Raw genomic sequence first — 20,069 nt, 5'->3', positions numbered from 1 at the left:
AAACTATAAATTAAAAACTTCTAAAATTATTCAGACATGTCCAAATAAATATCATTTTCACCTTTTTTGATAATTTTGTAGCATGTTCTAAAACAAAGAATATTTAATGAAACAAAGACAAAATGAACAGTCAAGTCTTTCTTTTTTTCGTCCTCAATTTCTTCAACAATACCATCAAGAATGGATTGGAAGTCAATAATATCTCCTTTTCCTGATTCTTTCCATTTCTTTAATACTGAAATAATTGCTTTTTCTGCTCCATCATAATCCAAATTTTTTGGCCTAGTTGCAGCAATAATCTTATCCATGTTAATCATTCTTGGGATTGTCACAGAAGTAAATCCTTGATTCTTTTCAATTACACTCTCTTCTTTTTTCTTTTCCTCTTCTTCATCATCACTTCTCATAAACATCCTTTCATCTTCTTCATCTTCTTCACCTTTTAATATAGATTTACCTTGTCCAATAACTGACTGTCTCATTCCATTTAGTGTTGCTCTATTTCCATTAAGAACACTTGCCCTGGATTGAAGTAAAGATTCTCTCTTTTCTTCTTCAACAGCTTCTATTACCTTTTCATCTCCACTACTAAGTCGTTTTAAGGGAACAAGCATTAATCGAGAAAATTCATTAATATCAATTTCATTAAACGTAGGTTTCATCTTTTCGAATAACCTTACTTCTTTTGTTGTGGCTTTCTTACTGAATAATTTTTTAAATGGCTCAGTCTTCATTCCTCTTAAATCAAACATTGTCTGAACTTCTTTCTTTTCTCGTTGTTTCTTTTCTACTTTTGGTTTGATAAATTTCCCAATCTTAGCATCAACTCGAATTCTTTTTTGAATCTCTTTAATGTTATATAAATTTGGATCAAAGTATGTAAATCCACTTCGAGAAACAATTGGTGCCAATAAATTAGGATTGCCTGAATGATCTGGTTCTTGTGTTGGTAGTATTTCTCCTCCTTGATCATCAACTGGATTAACATCATCTATGTATGGCATTACTTCATCATTAGGAAGATCCTCTAATAATTTATCTGCAATTTCTTGTCTTTCTAAAATAGCTTCTTGAGTGGCATTAGGAGTTCTAAGATCATCAATGATAGTACTTATTAAAGTGTTCTTATCTTGAGTATTTAATTCAACTATATTAAGTTGAGATGCATTATTTCCTTTCCAATCAATCTCAGGATCTTCAAAATCACCATCTTCTTCTTCAATATCAACTATTTCAGCATAATCTCCAGAAATAAAATCACCATAATTATGCACAACATCTTCTAATATTGATTTGCCTTCTAACGCACTAACTCTTTGATGGAACAATCTATCCTTATGAAACTCTGCTTTGTCTGATTTACTAAGAAGAGTATTAGGGTGTTTTTCAATAGTTATTTTTTGTGTGTTAGTACGATTTTTTTTTGTTCTTCCTTTTTTTTGAGTTTGTTGAGGACTTTGTGTTGCATCATCCTCAGGTTTTTCTAATGTCTCATCAAAACTACTTAAATCTTCCTCAACTGCTTCAGCCTGTTTGATTGTATCAACAACAGCAAATGTTTTTTTATGCACAGCATCTACTCTGACTGAATAAATCTGAACACCAGCATCAATGGCAAGACCTGCCTTGGCAAAGTTTGCTGTTCCTTGATTTTCTAAGGCTTCAACTTGAATAACATCTTTCATGTAATCTATTAATGATAAAGCCCAAACATTCTTTTCATTAACTTTTCTTTGATCACATAATAAATAACATTCTGCATACATCTTTTTAATTTCTTCATCACTCAAATGTTGTCTTGGAGGTACTATTGATCTTCTGATCGATTGTCGAGGTGCTGGTAATGCAAATGAACTTCTTCTACTAACAGGTTGAATTAATGATTCTTCATTTATCGTTGATTTTTCAAGTAATGATATTGATTGTCTAACATTTGGTCCAAGTGAAACTCTCTTCTTGTCCATATCAACTGTTCTTTATCTGTTTCATTTTTTTTTCTTATTTTTTCTCTTTTTAAATCATTTTGAAACCTTTTTCTAAAAATATAAACATGATTCAACCAAATAAATTATATGATTCTCTTCTTTAATGTCTCAATTAATTAAATAACATGAGCAAATCTTATTTACCAACACTGTCTCTTTTTTTTCTATTCAAAGACCTTGTTATTATTGTATAACAATTAAATAATATATTAAAATTATTATTCACTAAATTATTCATACAACTTAATTAAACAGAATTAATAAGCGATAGATAATCATTTAATACCATTCATTTCTATTCTAACTTATATCTTATTATCAAATACAAAAAATTTATAAAATTATCTCTTGAAAAATATGGAAACTAATCTTAAAGATTATTTGAATCTTTGTTTGTTTTTTAAGTTATAGATAATAATTATTTTGGTTTTATGAATCTTTTTTTTGATCCATTAAAGGTTCTAGATAGAATAAGAATATATATGGACACTCATTTAATTAAAAATATAATATAGTTAAGATGTATTTTTTATCTAATTTAAAATAAGATACTCCCTTCTTTTTTTTTTTAATTAAATCTTTATTTAAATTTTTCATGAATATAATTTATTTAACTGATACTAACAAGGGTATTAATACAAAACAATGATAACTTCATATTTTATGAACTTGGACTATTAAACATATTCACATTTTTACTTAATTCTGTCAATCTTTCGTTATATACTAATCTTTAAAAAAAAAAATAAATGTTATTTTGGATTAGTTTCAAAAGAATGAATATGATCTCTTATTTTTTAATTAATAGAAGCAACAGATGACAAACACCGAAATTGAAAAAAAATTTCTTGTTACCTCAACTGAGTTTCTAAAACAACCTCATACACAAAAAAGACTTCTTCAAGGCTATCTTTGCTCAGAACCAACTCGAACAGTCAGAATAAGAACTGATGGGATATCTGGATATATTACTATTAAAGGAGAAACTCATGGAATTACGAGAAAAGAGTATGAATATACTATTCCGTTGAAAGACGCTGAAGAATTAATTCAAATGTGTAATGAAAAAATAGTTAAAACAAGACATTATATTCCAATGGGAAAACATACTTATGAAGTTGATGTATTTGATGATAAAAACAAAGGGTTAATAGTTGCAGAAATTGAACTAGAATCAGAAACAGAAAAGTTTATTAAACCACAGTGGCTAGGAAAAGAAGTTTCTCAAGACCCAAGATATTACAATAGCCAATTAACTAAAAAACCATATTGTGAATGGACTGAAAATTAAACTAATTTTTTATTTACAATTTACATAAACAAAAAATAATATAAAAGTTGGTTGTTATTTTTAAATTCAATTTGAGATGAAAACGCAGATATTTAAAACGACATTTAAGCATCACCTTCTTTAAGTCTAGCAAGTTCTGCCTCAACACGAGCTAACTCATCATCTTCATTATCTTCAGCCTCCATTTTTTTTAATTCCTCTTCTTGACGACGTGTTTCTTCTTCTAAACGTCTAAGTTCAGCCTCTTGTTCCTCCTCTTCTTTTTTCATTTCTTCTTCTAATTTTCGTTGTTCTTCTTCAAGTCTCTTAATCTCATCATCTTCATCAACAACTTTAGTTTCTACTTTTGGCTCTTCTTTAATTGCAGTCTTTCTTTTAATGGTTCTCTTCTTTTTCTTTCCAATGGCTGGGTCAAAGATAATTTCTTCAATAATTTCAATTAAAAATCCTCCTTCTTTATGTGAATCAATTGTTTTACGTGAAATTAATTCTGGCTCTTTAGAAGTTGTTGTTGTTTTTGCCTCTTCCTTCTTTACAACTGGTTTTTCAGTTTGTGGTGGTGGTGCTTTCTTTTCTCCTGTATAAGTACCAATACGAGTTTGAACTGGACCACGTACCCCTTCTGGTGGAACCCAACCATCAGCTTTCATCTTTTGGAAAGCATTTCTTCCACAAAGTTCGCAATATGGTTTTTCATTAACAGCTAATGCCTTAAAACGTAATGGTTTATTACATCCATTACATTTAATACAAGTATCATGATATGGATACCCACAAAATTCATAAGCATATACTGAAATTGGTTGTCCACAAGCAGTACATTTTGGTAATGCATCAATAGCATCTTGTTTTCTTTTAGCAGCTTCTTCCTCTTCTTTTTTTTCTTCTTCAAGTCTTTTTCTCTTTGCTTCTTCAAATTTTTTTTCATCATACCCTTCATAGTTTCCCTGAGAATATTTCATTAACTCAGCAGCAAATAATGTCACTGATTTAGTATCTGGTTTTTTCATTAAGAAGTCTTGAGGTTCCATATAAATAATAACTCCATGTTTTTTCAAGCAATCAAAAGCAACTTGCATATCTTTAAGCTATTGCAATAAGTACTAGAAAACTCATCAAAAATATAAAAAACAAACTGGTTCTTTAAAAGTCATTGACTTATAATCAAATTCTTTTGGAAATAATGAATGAATAATAGCTGTAACAACACGTCCATCATTCCAACATGAACCAAAATCAGTTACGTTCAAATTATAACAATTTGCACGCATATTTGACCACATAAGAACAGCTTCTTCACCAGTGACTATATTTGACATTTAAATTTCAAGTTGAATATAAAGTTGTTTTTATATCTTTTGGAAATGGAAAAAGGATTTATCTTTGGCGTTGAACTGTAAAAGGATAAATTAATTTTTAGTGAAATCAAGAATGTTATATGCCTTTGGTATTTCAAATATCTCTTCATTTGGAGAAGTTGCTTGATAATCTTTAATATTTGCAACAACACTTAATGAAAAAGCTAGAGGTATTTCTATAAGATAAATAATTAGTAATTTAAATTTTTTAATAAATAACAAACTAAATTGAAGAGGAAATCCGAAATCATCAGTTAAGTTATTTCTTTCAAAGAAGTCTTCAAAAGTATTGAAGTTATCAAAGTTTTTAGATAAGAATTTCATAAGAATTCTAAATTGTGATAATTCTATTGACCCTTTTCCAATCCACATTTCTGCTTGACAAGTTTTTTTTCTAAGAATTTCCTTCTCATTTTTTCTTAATAAGATATTATCTTTAATATGAAGTTGAATATACTCATCGTCATAAATTTTAGATTTAAAATGTTTTGGTTTTTGAATAATTGAAGGTAATTCTCTTGTTATTAACTCTGCCCAAAATGGAGTAACATTATATACTTTACAATTGACTCCATTTACATTTTCATTTCTTTCATATCCAAGCATTGTTTTAGCTTCTTTACAGTCGAATATTATTTTTGTTTTCATAGTTGTAACATTTGTTTTTAGTACATCTTCAATTTTTAATTTTCTTTGTGTTCCACATCCACATAACTTTGTAACTGTTTTTTCATTATGATTTACAAAAATAACTTCTCCCTTTTTAAATTGATTTTTATCTTCCCCAAAGAATATTAATGATCCATTTCCTTTTTGAACTGTGTAATGGTTAAACCCAATAATATTCATATCTAATCTTAAATTTTTTCCTCTTTTTCTTATTACATTGTTATCAGATGGAAGTAAATATGTTCCAAGAGGAACCCATGTTTGTAATTCCCAATGAAGGGTGAATTGAAAGTCGTGCAATTCATTTAGGGTTTGTGCACCATCTATCACCCGTTCATCATAAATTGTTTCATAGTAATTATATGTTTTTTCATATGTTATTTTAATTATTTGTTCATTTCTTGTGCATACTGCTTCTTGAAATGCATTAAACCCATTTTTATTTCTTAGTAATGGATCAGCACCATGACTAAATAACCATTGAATAACTTCTATATTTTGCATATGAATGGCATAGTGTAATCCTGGAATTCCATAACAATCAAAATCATTAATATTACAATAGTGTAACATTTCTTCTTTTAAAGGGATATTATTAATAATTGCCCAATGAACAGGAGTGTATTTATTTAATTGTTGAGTTGCCATTTTAAACTAAATATAAAAGATTAAAACAAAACTAACAGAACAATAAAAAAAAACAAAATTCAAATTAGAAGATATTATGATCCAATAACACCAATCGCTCTGATGCCATAGGACAATCATACAAACTTGCCATTTGAAATAAATTTCTTGCTTTGCCTACATCTTTTTGAACTCCATCTCCATTTAATGAACATTCACCTAACATATAATAAGCTTCTCCAACTCTTTTTTTAGCCAACGATTCATAAATACGAATTGCTTTTGGTTTGTCTGCTTGAATTTTTTCTGATCCATGCAATAAGATTCCTGCAATTTTTAATTCTGCTTGAATTGATCCATACTTTGCAGCTTCATCAAAAAATTCCATTGCTTTATCTACATCTAGAGGTTTACCAATTCCATTAAAGAAGCACATTCCAATATGAAATAATGCTCTATGATTATGTAACTCAGCTGCTTTAGTTATATATTCCATTGCTAAAGTTTTATCTTCAAATACATATTTTCCTTTATAATACATTACTCCAAGAATATACAATGAGTCAGGATGTTTCTTAAATGCTGCTGCTTTAAATAAATCAAATGCTTTAATTTGGTTTTTCTTTAAATGACCAAATCCTTTATAAAAGCACAATCCATAATTATACATAGCATCTGCATTCCCATTTTTTGATGCTTTATCAAGCATGTTTAATGCTTCATTAAGGGTTTCTTCATTTTTTGTATGACGGTATTCATCAAGAAGTAATTGAGCATATTTTGATTGAGCTTCAGAATTACTATTTAATGAAGCAATTTCATAACACTTTTTTGCATCATCAATACTTTTCTTAACACCACACCCCCATAAGTAACATAAAGCTAAATTTATTTGTGCTTTTTGATTCCCCATTTGTGTAGCAAATAAAAACAAATGAAAAGCAAATTGGTCATTCTTTTCTACTCCATTTCCTTTATAAAAACAACTTCCAAGATTATTTATTGCAGTTGAATTATTTTGTAATGCAGCTTTAGTATACCAATAAACAGCAGATTTTTCATCTTTTAATGTTCCAATTCCATTAAAATAACAATTACCAAGTAATAGTTGTGAAGGAATATATCCTTTTTTTGCTGCTTTTAATAATAATTTAATTGCAGTTTTCTTTTCTTTTTCTGTTCCTTCACAACCTTCTCCATGTAATAAACAATATGATAAATTATAAAGAGCTTCAATATTTCCCAATTTTTTTGCTTCTGAAAACATTTTAAATGATTGTCGTTTATCTAAACTTCTTCCCCATCCTTTAAATAAAAAAACTGCTTGATTATTTAATACATCTGGTTTTAATTCACAGTGTTTTGAATTAAGTAAATAATCAGATAATATTTGAAATGTTGTTTTATGTTGTTCTTGTGTATGGTGAGGTGTTAATTGACATAACGCTTCATAAAATAAAGCTTCTTCACAATTAATTTTTTGTAATTGAACAAAAAGAATATCAGCATTAGTAATATTTTTTGGAGTTCCAATTCCTAATAACTGTGCAATTGCATATTGAAATTTGCATATAGGAAAAATTGATTTTAATGAAGCAAACATTTTAATAACACATTCAGGAGAAACCATATATTTTTCATTATTTTCCATTCTTAATACTTTTCCTTTTGAAACTTGTAATGGAATTTTTGTTGGTACAACTCTACATACTTTTTGCATAAATTCTTCAAAATGATCAGATTCATTTTTTTTATCATCAATAATTAATATTTTTTGATTTGCAATATCTTTAAGTTGGTCTACAAGAAACATAATTGCTTGTGGTTGATTTTTACTTGCTGCTTTAATTAAAAGATCTCTTCCCTTTCTAATAACATTTTTATCATTTGATTTAAAATAATAATCACCTAATAAATATTCTTTATCTCCATGGTTGTCAATTGTTATTTTATCATTTTCTAATATTTTAATTGCTTCTTCAATATCAGTATGATTTTTTAATTTTAAATATGCTAAAATCATTTGATTTTGTGTGTCATACTTATTAATTGATTCAACAACTTTAATAACTGATTCTAATAAATCAAATGGTTTTCCAAGTGAAAAATATACTTCTTTTTGTTCAATTTCAACTACTTTATTAGATGATAATATTTTATATTCTTTTCTAATTTGTTCAATATGTTCTAAACATGTTTCAATATTTGGTCGTTTGTTTTGATCTAATTCACAACATGAAGTAATTAAACTCCAAATATTATCAACTATTAATGGGTGTTTTGGAATAGAATTTCCATGTGACATAACTTTAGAAATACTTTCATCATAAGGATCAATCTTAGTAAATGAAAAATACATTGTCATTCCTAAACTATAAATATCACATGGATATGAATATCTTTCATTTCTAATAACTTCTGGTGCTGTAAAATTTTGAGTTCCTAACATTCCTGTATGTAATCCACCTGAATCAATAATTCTACTAATCCCAAAATCAGTTAGTTTAGCATTAATTTTGACAATATCTGTCCAATTAAATAAAAGTATATTTTGTGGTTTAACATCTCGATGAATAATATGTTTCTCTACATGAAGATAACGTATGGCTTTTGCTACATCTTCAGATATTTTTAATAATACCTCTTCACTTATTTCTCTGTATTTAGAAAGTAAACAACCAAATGGAGCAAGTTCCATAACAATATTAACTGTTGGTGCTTGTAATGACTCATCTCTATATGAACAAATATATTTAATAATATAATCATTTTTAAGAAATGCAAATAATTCATTTTCTTTTCTTCCATCAGCCATTAGTGCTTTTTTAATTGCAACTTCTTCACCATTATATTTTCCTCTAAAAATTTTACCCTCTTTTCCTTCTCCTATTTTTTCAATAAGTTCAATTGACGCTTGTTGTGGATTTATCCAGTTAGATACTTGAGTTTTATACCTGATAGTTATTTCATCTGATATTACATTTTGTAACAGTGATTCGGATTTAACTGTTTTTAAAGGAGAGACAATAATTCTAATTCGAATAATTGTTTCTACAGTAGGATATATTGGTGTAAGTTTTATAATTACTTTATTTTCTGCTGGTAATTTTCTAATTCTAAGTGTTCTTATTGGTTCAATCTTAGTACTTTTTTCTTCACTTTCAATAGCTTCAAATTTAATTTCTATATTGCTTAATTCACATCTTAATGTTATAGGAATACTATACATTTGATCTACTTGTATTGAACCTAAATCAAAACATTTTTGTGGTGACACACAGATTGGAATTTTGAGACGAATGAAATTTTCATTGTTTTCACTCATCTTCTTTGTACAAATGAATTTCTGATTATTTTTGTTTCATTTTTTTCTTTCTTAAAAACAAAATTTAAAAAAAATTAAAAATAGAGAATAATTAATTATGTATTAATAGAATTATTTTCTATTATTCTTTGTTTTATTAAGATTAACCAATTCATTGTTAATATTCATTTATCTTCTATTTATCTTTTTCTCTTGCATAACTATTTGTTATATCATTTTTTATTTTATTTATTAATCTTGTGTATTCTCATTTTATACTTTTTGAGTTAATTAGTTTTTATATCTTTTATTTTTTTATTTTTATGTCTCTTCTTTATTTTTTATTGATAAATTTTTTCTCCAAATATCATTATTGTTAAGCTATATATTATTGCCATTTCATTAACTAACACTTTTATTCTTTTTATATAATATATATAGTATTTTATTGTTTATTATTTTAGTATATTTGTTTGTTCAATATTATCTGATGTCTTTATATGGATAGTTCATATGAATTTTTTTATTTGTTGATTTTAAATATATTTTTAATTAATTCATATAAAATGCTATATATCATATTTCTCTTTTGGTTTATTGATAAATACAAAATACTATAAGGCATTCTATTATCGTTGTTTTATCTTTGTGTCATAGATAATATTTTATCATTTCTTTAATCATATAATATATTACCTTATTATACTTTAATTTTTTGTTAATAAAAATAAAATAACAAGATTTAATTATATCATTTTCTTCATTTTAAATATCTATGTTTCTGAAAAATTTTAAATCTGTAGAATGAAATTTGTATCTATTTGTTTTCTTTTTCTTCGTTTTCTTTACATATGCTTCTTGTTTGAAAATATCAATTATTCTCACTATATTGAATGTTTTTCAGGTCTTTTACTTCAAATAATTGAAACAACTCTTGGAATCCAGTATTATAATTCGTTGAAATTTTATTGTCTAATTGTTTAGTTATTTATAATGATCAATGGATAGATGAATATATAGCTATTTTTAAATGGTATTTTTTTTCAACAATGTACAGTAACAAACTGTTTGTAATGTATAAATAAATACCTTCAATGTAAAATACTTAACTCACTAAGTTTTAGTGAAACTTATTAATATAATTTATATAGAAGGTGTAATGATACACAACTTTTTAATACTACATCTAAATCATGCCTAATTTGTAAAAGTAAATGTTCTGATATACTCCAACAACTGACTATTGTTAGTGCTATGAAAAATTATTAATAAAATGGTAATTGTTGTATTAAACTAGAACAATATGAAGCGTTATCTTCTTTTTTTGGACATTATGAAAGATGGATATAATTGATTATGTTTTGATTAATGTTCACTGCAGTCAATATTCATGTGGTTTAATATAGACTATACTTCATCTAAATCTTCTCTACCTACAAGACATACAATTGTGGGAAGGTTTGTTCTCTATAATAATTATACTATCCTGTAAGTGAACCAAACGTCTAAGTTTAGTCGTTGTAAGAGAAATAAATATAAAAGATGCACACAACATGTGATGGGTTTGTTTAACTCTAGTTTCAGATTGTGAAAAGTGTAATTCAACTTGAAAGTATTGTCAGACTCTCCAACATTTAAAATTAACATCAATCAGAAACATTTTATTGAAAGTTAATCAAACTTTTTAAAATAGCCTTCAAAGTACTAGACACAATAAATATGACTAGGCTGAGTGTTGGAGATTAAACACTTTGATTACTATGAATACTGAAACAAGCCAAGATATTTCCTAAAAGGTGATGAAGACATTTGTATTTATTGTGAATATTAGTGCGGTATTTGTAAATGTATTGATAAATGTTGCTTTTCTTATCGGTAATTTGTTTAGTATAAACTCTAATAAAATGGATATAATTTGTGGTAAACTAAACAAGCAATCATAAAGTGTTAAAGAAGCTAAAGGACATTGTTTGAAGTCCAGAAAAGATATTGGATGAATGACAAATATATGGCTAACTAGTTCTTAGTTTTTTTATGATTAAAGAAATAGAACTTAAATTAGTCATAGTAGAAGATCAATCCAAAGGTTTATTTAAAATCGACACTCAAAGTAATGAACATTCTACATTGTCTCTTCTGTTCTGCTCAACTTGACTTACAAAATGTTCTTATTTGGGAGTTTAAAGAAATCCAAATCATCACCTCGTTAAACAAGAAGTGTTGTATTATCACTGCAGAATTATTAACATTAAAATTATCCACATTATATACTAGACTCTGCCGTCATGTAGACACTTGTCCTGATACTCCCAGAAATAATGCCCACCATTATTTCATTTAATTAGTCCTGATTTAATTATCAACATACATTTACCAACGGAGACTACAAATGAGAAGACGATTTGCTACCATACCTAGTGATGTTTTACCTGGTGTTAGTGATAAACCAGGAATTGAGGCGGTTATGTCAATACTAAAAAACAGATTCCAACAACACCCCATATCACGAATTATTACACTTTTCACTCCTGAGAAGAGATAGAAAAGAGCTGTAACTTCATCTTAACTATGCACACACCATTGATGGGTATGAATTAAGAAGTTATGATGACTATGAACTCATGCTATTGTGCAGGTTTGGAGATTAAACAAAGTACTACTCGAAATGGATAAATTCAACAAAAAAAGACTTGCTATCTTTTATCCAAATACAATTATTAGTTAGTTATCGTTCTGAAAATACTAAACAAAATTAAAAGGTTGTTCTTTATACAAAATATAAATGCTTTCCAATGAGCTCATCACTATATTTTTATTTTACACTCACCCTTCGAGGACAAAGTAGTAGAATCGTTTATTGTTTGTTAAAAGGAAAGTGTTATAAATTTAAACATCAATACATTCCAAAATACAATTATCAAAAAATATTTACAATTTTCAACATAAATAAACATTAAAAAAGTCAATAAAAAAAGTAGGATTTCTCTAAAGAAAAAATAATGAGTGGAGGTAATAGAAATTATTCTTATTTAAGTAAACATAATCTTCCAACAATTAATAAATTTAAACAGATGAGTTAATTTTCACCCAAGAAGAAAAATTAATATTGTTTTAGACGCTAGTAAAAAGAAGGCACACCACAAATTATTTATGATTTAGTTCAAACTTTTAAAAAACATTAATTGTTGAGTAATACAATAAAATTTTATTCAAAGAAATAAAACTTTTATAATAGGTCATTACTCACTATTATTGGATTATATTTGACATTAATCACTATTTTCAGTGTATTAATGCTTCGATAAATCCATTTTCAATTGTTTTATTACTTATTTTTCCTTAAATAGTTTCAGGGTTTCTATATTATTATAATAAAATATTATTCAAGATTAATATAAAAAAGAAAATAACAAATATAGTTTTTTTATGTTTTAGTTAATAATAAATGATACTGTGATTCAAACAAGAAAAGTTGATAGAAAAAAAAACAAAATTTTAATCTTTATTTCTTACTAAAAGTTCTTATGCAGAACGAACCAAAAACATATACGTTTGTTCGAACTATAGAAAGAATCATTTCTCAAATTTCAAATTCATTAAAAAATCAATTAAACGATATGTCAAAACCAAGAACAAATGAACAAAAGGCATTTGTTGATGAAATATTCAATTGTCATCAGTTATTAATGAAAGCATTGATTATTACTCGATACTTAAAATCTGATAGACCATACATTGATGAACTCATTCGTGGAACAGCTATTTTACAATATAACATATCATGTCTTTGTGAAATGACAAATTTTATGTCAAAAGACATTGCCACTTTATTACCATGTATTCGTGTTCTTCCTTACGAAGTAGAAGCTGCATTAGAAGTTTTATTAGAACATCGATTTAATTCTTTACCAAGACAAATCCATAATTTAATAAACCTTAGGGATTCATTCATGGATCCAACTCCAAATTTTACAAAATTAACTATTTACTTAAGAAAACTCTTTTATTTATATGCATTAAAATATCCATTTGATAGTGTTGATATTGTTCATGGAATGTTAGTATGTAAAACATCACAATATTCTGTTTTCCTTACATTGAGAAATCCTAGTATTATTTATGATGAACATTCAGATAATATTTCATTTGCAGTTGTTTCAATTTATCCAACTGAACAAGAAGTTAATTGGCAACGAATGAATACTACTAGAATGAGGGATTGTCCATATCTTCTCGACAACTTAAACAAATGGATTAATGAAAAATTAGAACCTCCTAAACCAATTATTTTAAATGGAATAGAAATCAAACAAAAAGGTTCAGAAGATGAACCAATTCGTGAATTTAATATTTTAAAAAGCTTTTTAGATAAATATGTTGTTTTCCTTCATAAACATATATTAGAGTCTAAGAGCCAATCATCAAAGTTAGGTTATCCTTATTTGTTATCTCAAATATCAAAAAGAGAACATAATTTCATTAGTAGAACTGAAATTTATTATTGGGGAAAAACTGCATCTACATTAGATCATTGTCCTCAAGGGTATAAATCACTTGAACGTCCATGTTTAATTTATGAATATTTTCCTAAAGAATATAGAATTCAAGTTACTCATAATCCTTCATTACCAATTCAATTAGATTCAAAACTATCATTAACAGAACAACTTATAGTTGTTACAGAATATTTAACTCAACAATATAAAGAACAGTTACAATTTGAATCAACACCTTTATACCCAATACCATCATTTGTTCTCTCACCACTAACTGGTAGAGTAAAATTATATAATGTAGGATTACCTCCATCATTAGTAGAATATTTTGAAACATTATTTAGTATTGGAATTAATCATCCTTCAGTTCTCAAAACTTCAATGGCAGAATTTAATTTAAGAATGAGATATGCATCACTTCATACTATTGCACTAATGCATTCTCAAGTATCTAGATTAGAAGAACCACAAATAGCTTATATTCAAAAAAGAAAAAAAGAATCATTAATAAGAGGGTTTCCATTAACATATCGTCTAAGTGACTTTACAAAATTGTATGTAACAATTGAAAATAATATTGTTAAAATGGAATTACAAGTAAATGGGGAATGTATTGATGATGAATATTCAAATACATATATTTGGGATTCATTTGATAATCTTTATGAATATTTCTTCACTTCATTCGAAATATTATTACAAAAAGCTTATAACACTACCTTCCCTCAAATATTTTTACATTATTTCAATACTATTAACAAAGACATTTCTTTTAATATTGTATATAGAAATGAAACATTATACGTTTATCATTTACTTCTTCCTTTTGTTCAAAAATTATCTATTTCAATTGATAATGATCTTCAATTAACAATTAAAAATATTCCAACAAAAATATATAATTTAGTTAATGATGATGGAGATTATGTTATAGTAACTCCAAAAACATTTATTGATGATGATATTAATATTCTTCTTTCAAAATATGCAACACTTTTTCAAGTTACTTTATTTGCTTCATTTATTGGTCCAGATGAAGTAACATTTGAAAATAAAGAAGTTCGATTTACTGAAAATAGTGTTATTATACCTAATACACTTAGTGTAACATTTACATCTTCTAATCCTGAAATTGTTATTATGGATTGTAAAGTAATAACAGATAATGAATCAGAACAAAGTTTATTTGAATCTATGAATTCACATAGAATTCATTTTATTTTTGATTCACCTAAATTAAGTATTCAACAATTTTTAAAATTACGTTATACCATTCAACATTTATTGATGAGTACACTTTCTGTTATTGTTAATCATCCTATGACTCTTAAAACAGAATATCAATTGGATATTTATAACTTTTTTGTATTTACTTATCAATGTGATAATTCTTCTCATCGTTATCCTTCATTCTATAGATTCATACATCATTTTGATAATCAATTACAAGTATGTTGTAAACCTTTTAAGTGTGTTTTTGAACGAACAATTGAACGTTCTCTTCCAAAACAAGATGAATATTTTACGTCTAAAGAATTACCAAACAAATTATCTTTAGTTCATGCCATTAGTCATCTTTCTATATTAGCATCATTATTAACTACTTCATCATCTTCTATTGTTGATCAAAATAATTGTTTTAAATTAGAACATTTTATTGTTTCAAGTCCATTAAGACTTGATGGATTTAGCCCAGTAATTACTTTAAAACAATCAGAATCGGCAAGTGAAAATTCAAGGATATTTGCAGAATATTTTAATGATAGATTTACTGTTCCTTTCAATTCAAATTCAATTTCTGCTGCGGCATTGTACATTAATACTTTTATTACCATATCAAGATTTGATTTTTCAAATGAAATTTCAATATTACCAAGAACCTATTTAGTTTGTTGTAGTTTTTAAATATTTATTTTTTAAATTGTAATAAACTTATTACAATAGGAAAGCAAAAAACAAATGAATGGATTTTATTTTGACTTTTCATTAAAACCAACTGGAGAAAAGTCATTGAGCGTTGAATTAATATTTACTATGATAAATGGTAATCGATTTAAAATAGGAATGACTTACACATCAAATGGTTGGTATATCATGCAATGTGAACCAATGAAGAATGGTATAACAACTGATTTTAGAGGTCATTTAAGATTATTGCTAAATAAACAAGATAATTCTCATGCTTCTGATGGGTTATTCAAAATTATTCAAGACTTTAAAGATAATAGAAACAACCTTTAAATATACTTTTATTTGAAATCATTCTTAAATAACATTACTGAATTAAATTTATTCAATCAATTTATTTCTATCTCTTTTTATGTTTTTTACTTCCTTTTTTATTAAATGAAGAATTCCCAAATGTTTTATTTCCTTTCTTTTTATCTTTACCATACTTTCCCCATTCATCAAAGTTTAATGCATTATCTTTATTAATATCAAATTTTAAAATACCACCATCAAATTCTCCTTGTGTTAATTTTAATGCTCTTTCTTTTTTCTTTTTCTCTTGTTTTTGTGGTAAAAATCCAGGTGCAATAACAAGTTCTTCTTCTCTAACTTTCTTTGCATTTAATTCTCGTTCTTTTTTTTCTTTTGCTTTTGTGCGAAGAAGAATATTGTATGGTTGTTTAATCGTTTTAGGTTTTAATCCAAGTCGTTTTCTAAAATCATTGTCTAATTGAATTTTAGCAATTCCTTTTGAATGTTCTCGAGCAATCTTTTTAACTTCATTATAAATTTTGTTAAATTCAGACTTATCTTGTTTAAATAGAGCAGGTTTAGTTTCTTGTTCTTTCTTTGTTTTCTTCAATGCTTTTGACATCTAAATAGGTTTTAAGTTTTTTTTAATTTTATAAAACTTAAACAATAAGAAAAAATTTCTAAAAACAATTATTATTCATTATTTAACAGATCATCACTCAATTTGGTAAAAACTTGCAAAGTTAGATGCTAATCTTGACAAACTTGAATTCTTATGATGAACTAGTTCAGATAATCTATGAAGAAATTCTGTTGTTGGTGAAAGAGCAAAGAACATTTTTGTTGCAAAATAATAAAAACAATTTAAACCATCTAAGATAATGGGTGTGGACTTAGAGCATATAGCACGTATATAAAATCTACGAATATCATTTATTTGATCATCAGATAAATATTCTTTCTTTAATAAATACAATTTACAGAAATATGAAACATTTTGATAATAAAATTGAGTTGATTCTCTTTTAAAAGAATGTACAATTACTTTCTGAATATTTGATTCAATACACTTCTTTCTAAAAGTATCATTAACTAAACAAAGATTTAATATCATTATCACTCGTTGTTTTATTTCCTTATTTGTTTTTTTCATCAAATAATTCACACAATTAATAAATGAACATTGTGCTAAATACTCTTTAAAAATATCATTAACAATTAATGATGAAGTAATTGATAAAACTAATTCTAATTCATTATCTTTCCATAATTCTATGTGAATGTAAGACCATTCAAGAACATTACATTTAATAACAATTTTATCAATGTCTTTTTCTCCTCTTATAATAAGATTTAGTATTTCCCCTAAGACAGTTTTATCTTTTGTTTTCATTCTTTCAATCCAACATTTTGTTCTTTTTGCTTTTGTTATAGTTATATCCATTTGACAGTTAAATAATTATTTAACTAAAGTTCTTTCTTAAATAAGAACAGTTTGAAGTCTTCTTTTCTTTTCTAAACTCAAATCACTATACTTTATTACCTTTTCACTCTTTTCAAAAATCTGACTTTTTAATTTTGAATATGATATTCTATTTATATCTTTTGTATTTTTTTTTTGACGTTTAATATTGTTGTCTGTTTGATGACTTTTTATACTGATTTTTTCTAAAATTGAATAAAATTTCACATTCCACAAAGAGTGAAGATTCAATAAATTCATGTTCCACTCAAACCTAGATTCATTACATATTGTGGTCTTGTACTAAACAAGTCAAACGACACTTGATTTATAAACAACTCAACTACCAACTGAACATTTAAACATATTCTTCTTTAACCCAAATAAATGTTCATATAAATATTATCTCCAAAATAGTTAGTATACTCTAACTACACAACAACCATTTTTTAGTTTAATAGGATTTATACAATATTCTTCTAAAAAAATAAATTAAATTCATTAGTTATATGGGTGTTTTTTTCTGTATATACAGTTAAAATTCCTAATACAAAAGAGTGTATTGCCTTAAAAATGAGATATGATTAAATAATTGGTGTAAATTTAACAAATTAATAATGTATCTTTCCATTTTCTTAACATATAATATAATGCAATATTGGTGGTTTGTGCAAGAGTTAACAAGAATCTTTTTTTTCTCAATTTATTTTTATATATTTAAATAAATAATTATAAATTAAGTATTCATTTTAATATTCTAAGAAAAAGAGAATTATTTTAGATTTATCACAATAATTTGTAATATTAATAATATCATTCTTTATTTATTATTTTAATAAAATAATGAAGTACTTTTGTGAAAATAATATAACCATTAAATCTATTCATTTTGATATATCTCTAAATCCTGACTCTACAATTTTCCAATTGTACACATGATGGAATGTTATTTTTGTTTTAATATAATGTAACATGTTAATAACATGGAACAATATTTCATTAACAAATAGAACGCCAATGAGAATTGATATAATGGTATTGCTTTATCAAATAAACTCAATATATTTCTATTGATAAATATCAAATAAACAACATAAATCATTATAACTATTTAACTGTTATTAACAATACTTTCTAAATAAAAATATACACTGAAATATATCTATATTAAAAATCCATGATATTGGTTTTCATTCAACGAATTAAATTGATATATAACCAACTATATATTATTAAACCTAATCATTTTCAAATTAAATTTATATCATAAAATAATGTTAATCAATATACTTTATTTCAGTAATTATTATCCATTGCTATATGAATATTCTAATGAATATATTTTTGAAATATTGCATTTTTTTAGATTAATAAATTGTTTAAGTACTTTTAGGAGTAGAAAACTTAAATAAATAATTAGTTGATATAGTAAATTATTTCTGAGTAATAAAAAATATAACAGAGTAAATGTAATATGCTTATAAAGTATTTTTTTCTAACCTTATATATTTTTGTATTAACTTAAGAAAAATATTAGTAATTGAAATAAATGTTGCGTAAATAAAACGATATATTACTCTTATACTAACCAAAAATATGTAAATGGTATTGTTAATTATTTTGTTTTTAATGTTACTGATATGATAAAACAACCTTATAAATTTTAAATTTGTGTATTTATAATTATTTCTTGAGAGAGTATTTTCAAAGGGTGTTCAATGAATATATTTTATATTTTATTATATTTTTATTTTTTTTAAACACTAAAAACTTAACCATCTAACAGAAAATGTTATGGTATATCTATTTTTCTAATTAAAGTTATATAAAATATATCCCAATCAGAATCATTTTAGAATTTGTCTTCGATAGTTTTCGTTTTAATAAAGAGTGTTTAAAATCAGTCTATATTTTTAAATAATTTGTTGATAACAGATTCGAAGATAGCACGTCAGAGACACCACACAGTTCCCTAAAATATTTCCATCATTCAAATCAACCAGTTATGGACTGGTTATGACGTTACGTTTGTTAGAAAAACATCTTACCCAGTACTGCAAGAATAGCAGTGTTTATTATTTACAAGATGGGATATCATTGACAATAAACGAATAGGTATTTATAAAGATGTTATTATTACTTGTTAGAATACAAGTATATTTGATAATATAGGATTATCAAAGGAAAAGGGTCAAGTGGTTGATACTAAAAAGAATATTATCCTAAAACAATACAGTAGTATTATATACTCTCCTTAAAATAAGAAAATAAAGAAGAATAATTTTAATACTCATCAAAATCAAATAGAAATTAAATGATGAACATTTAAGTAAGGAATGTTTAAAATATTCTATTCCACAATAAATAAATGAGAAAAGGAAATTCTCATAGTTCAACAACTAAAATCAAAGAATAAGCTAATGGTTGTTGAACAAATACTTTTAAAGCAAAAGGAGAGAATATTTAATCTCCACTGAACAATGAACAAAAGAAAATATTTCTATTAATACTTAATTAACTACTTTTCATTTTATTGTTTATTGTTTATTTATTCTACTTCTTGTTGTTATTTTATTCTTATTTTTCTCTATTTCATTTATTTCTTCTTTTAATTAATTTAGTATTAATTTATTTAATTATAGTTTGTGTAATAGATGTATAAATTTCTTTTCTTT

The 20,069-nt window shown here is 25.6% G+C and overlaps 8 protein-coding genes across 8 annotated transcripts, besides 21 other annotated features; 2 read left to right on the top strand and 6 right to left on the bottom strand.

Annotated features, from left to right (window-relative positions):
* Positions 1-26: 26 nt before the first annotated feature.
* On the bottom strand, positions 27-1,964 carry EDI_044100 (uncharacterized protein; the record flags this gene model as incomplete). Its single annotated transcript, XM_001737711.1, has 1 exon — positions 27-1,964. The coding sequence occupies one exon, from the start codon at positions 1,962-1,964 to the stop codon at positions 27-29; it is 1,938 nt and encodes a 645-aa protein (XP_001737763.1).
* Positions 367-444: a microsatellite.
* Positions 1,965-2,165: 201 nt separating the features above from the next.
* Positions 2,166-2,208: a sequence feature (AT_rich).
* A 269-nt stretch (positions 2,209-2,477) lies between these two features.
* Positions 2,478-2,532: a sequence feature (AT_rich).
* Positions 2,533-2,544: 12 nt separating this feature from the next.
* Positions 2,545-2,599: a sequence feature (AT_rich).
* A 203-nt stretch (positions 2,600-2,802) lies between these two features.
* EDI_044090 (uncharacterized protein) lies at positions 2,803-3,276 on the top strand (the record flags this gene model as incomplete). The annotated part of the gene is made up of 1 exon (XM_001737710.1): positions 2,803-3,276. The coding sequence occupies one exon, from the start codon at positions 2,803-2,805 to the stop codon at positions 3,274-3,276; it is 474 nt and encodes a 157-aa protein (XP_001737762.1).
* Positions 3,269-3,322: a sequence feature (AT_rich).
* Positions 3,323-3,380: 58 nt separating this feature from the next.
* On the bottom strand, positions 3,381-4,595 carry EDI_044080 (alpha-actinin, putative; the record flags this gene model as incomplete). Its single annotated transcript, XM_001737709.1, has 2 exons — positions 3,381-4,364; positions 4,413-4,595. 2 exons carry the CDS (start codon positions 4,593-4,595, stop codon positions 3,381-3,383), a joined length of 1,167 nt encoding a protein of 388 aa, XP_001737761.1.
* Positions 3,518-3,575: a microsatellite.
* Positions 4,139-4,166: a microsatellite.
* A 90-nt stretch (positions 4,596-4,685) lies between the features above and the next one.
* EDI_044070 (uncharacterized protein) lies at positions 4,686-5,951 on the bottom strand (the record flags this gene model as incomplete). Its single annotated transcript, XM_001737708.1, has 2 exons — positions 4,686-4,810; positions 4,859-5,951. The coding sequence occupies 2 exons, from the start codon at positions 5,949-5,951 to the stop codon at positions 4,686-4,688; spliced, it is 1,218 nt and encodes a 405-aa protein (XP_001737760.1).
* Positions 4,818-4,853: a sequence feature (AT_rich).
* A 64-nt stretch (positions 5,952-6,015) lies between the features above and the next one.
* Positions 6,016-9,255, bottom strand: EDI_044060 (uncharacterized protein; the record flags this gene model as incomplete). Its single annotated transcript, XM_001737707.1, has 1 exon — positions 6,016-9,255. One exon carries the CDS (start codon positions 9,253-9,255, stop codon positions 6,016-6,018), a length of 3,240 nt encoding a protein of 1,079 aa, XP_001737759.1.
* Positions 8,676-8,705: a sequence feature (AT_rich).
* A 51-nt stretch (positions 9,256-9,306) lies between the features above and the next one.
* Positions 9,307-9,381: a sequence feature (AT_rich).
* A 35-nt stretch (positions 9,382-9,416) lies between these two features.
* Positions 9,417-9,592: a microsatellite.
* Positions 9,593-9,659: 67 nt separating this feature from the next.
* Positions 9,660-9,882: a repeat region.
* Positions 9,883-9,891: 9 nt separating this feature from the next.
* Positions 9,892-9,986: a sequence feature (AT_rich).
* Positions 9,987-12,593: 2,607 nt separating this feature from the next.
* Positions 12,594-12,681: a sequence feature (AT_rich).
* A 77-nt stretch (positions 12,682-12,758) lies between these two features.
* Positions 12,759-15,971, top strand: EDI_044050 (uncharacterized protein; the record flags this gene model as incomplete). The annotated part of the gene is made up of 2 exons (XM_001737706.1): positions 12,759-15,617; positions 15,675-15,971. 2 exons carry the CDS (start codon positions 12,759-12,761, stop codon positions 15,969-15,971), a joined length of 3,156 nt encoding a protein of 1,051 aa, XP_001737758.1.
* Positions 15,629-15,661: a sequence feature (AT_rich).
* A 67-nt stretch (positions 15,972-16,038) lies between the features above and the next one.
* On the bottom strand, positions 16,039-16,554 carry EDI_044040 (uncharacterized protein; the record flags this gene model as incomplete). Its single annotated transcript, XM_001737705.1, has 1 exon — positions 16,039-16,554. The coding sequence occupies one exon, from the start codon at positions 16,552-16,554 to the stop codon at positions 16,039-16,041; it is 516 nt and encodes a 171-aa protein (XP_001737757.1).
* A 16-nt stretch (positions 16,555-16,570) lies between these two features.
* Positions 16,571-16,640: a sequence feature (AT_rich).
* Positions 16,641-16,647: 7 nt separating this feature from the next.
* EDI_044030 (uncharacterized protein) lies at positions 16,648-17,376 on the bottom strand (the record flags this gene model as incomplete). The annotated part of the gene is made up of 1 exon (XM_001737704.1): positions 16,648-17,376. One exon carries the CDS (start codon positions 17,374-17,376, stop codon positions 16,648-16,650), a length of 729 nt encoding a protein of 242 aa, XP_001737756.1.
* A 718-nt stretch (positions 17,377-18,094) lies between these two features.
* Positions 18,095-18,239: a sequence feature (AT_rich).
* An 809-nt stretch (positions 18,240-19,048) lies between these two features.
* Positions 19,049-19,083: a sequence feature (AT_rich).
* Positions 19,084-19,115: 32 nt separating this feature from the next.
* Positions 19,116-19,155: a sequence feature (AT_rich).
* A 172-nt stretch (positions 19,156-19,327) lies between these two features.
* Positions 19,328-19,923: a repeat region.
* Positions 19,924-19,930: 7 nt separating this feature from the next.
* Positions 19,931-20,041: a microsatellite.
* Positions 20,042-20,069: the final 28 nt, after the last annotated feature.

The sequence above is a fragment of the Entamoeba dispar genome, genomic scaffold, assembly GCF_000209125.1.
Source record: "Entamoeba dispar SAW760 scf_1105229460813 genomic scaffold, whole genome shotgun sequence".
NCBI lineage: Eukaryota > Evosea > Mastigamoebida > Endamoebidae > Entamoeba > Entamoeba dispar.
The sequence above is the reverse complement of the archived record's forward strand: the minus strand, read 5'-3'. Positions and strand labels throughout refer to the sequence as shown.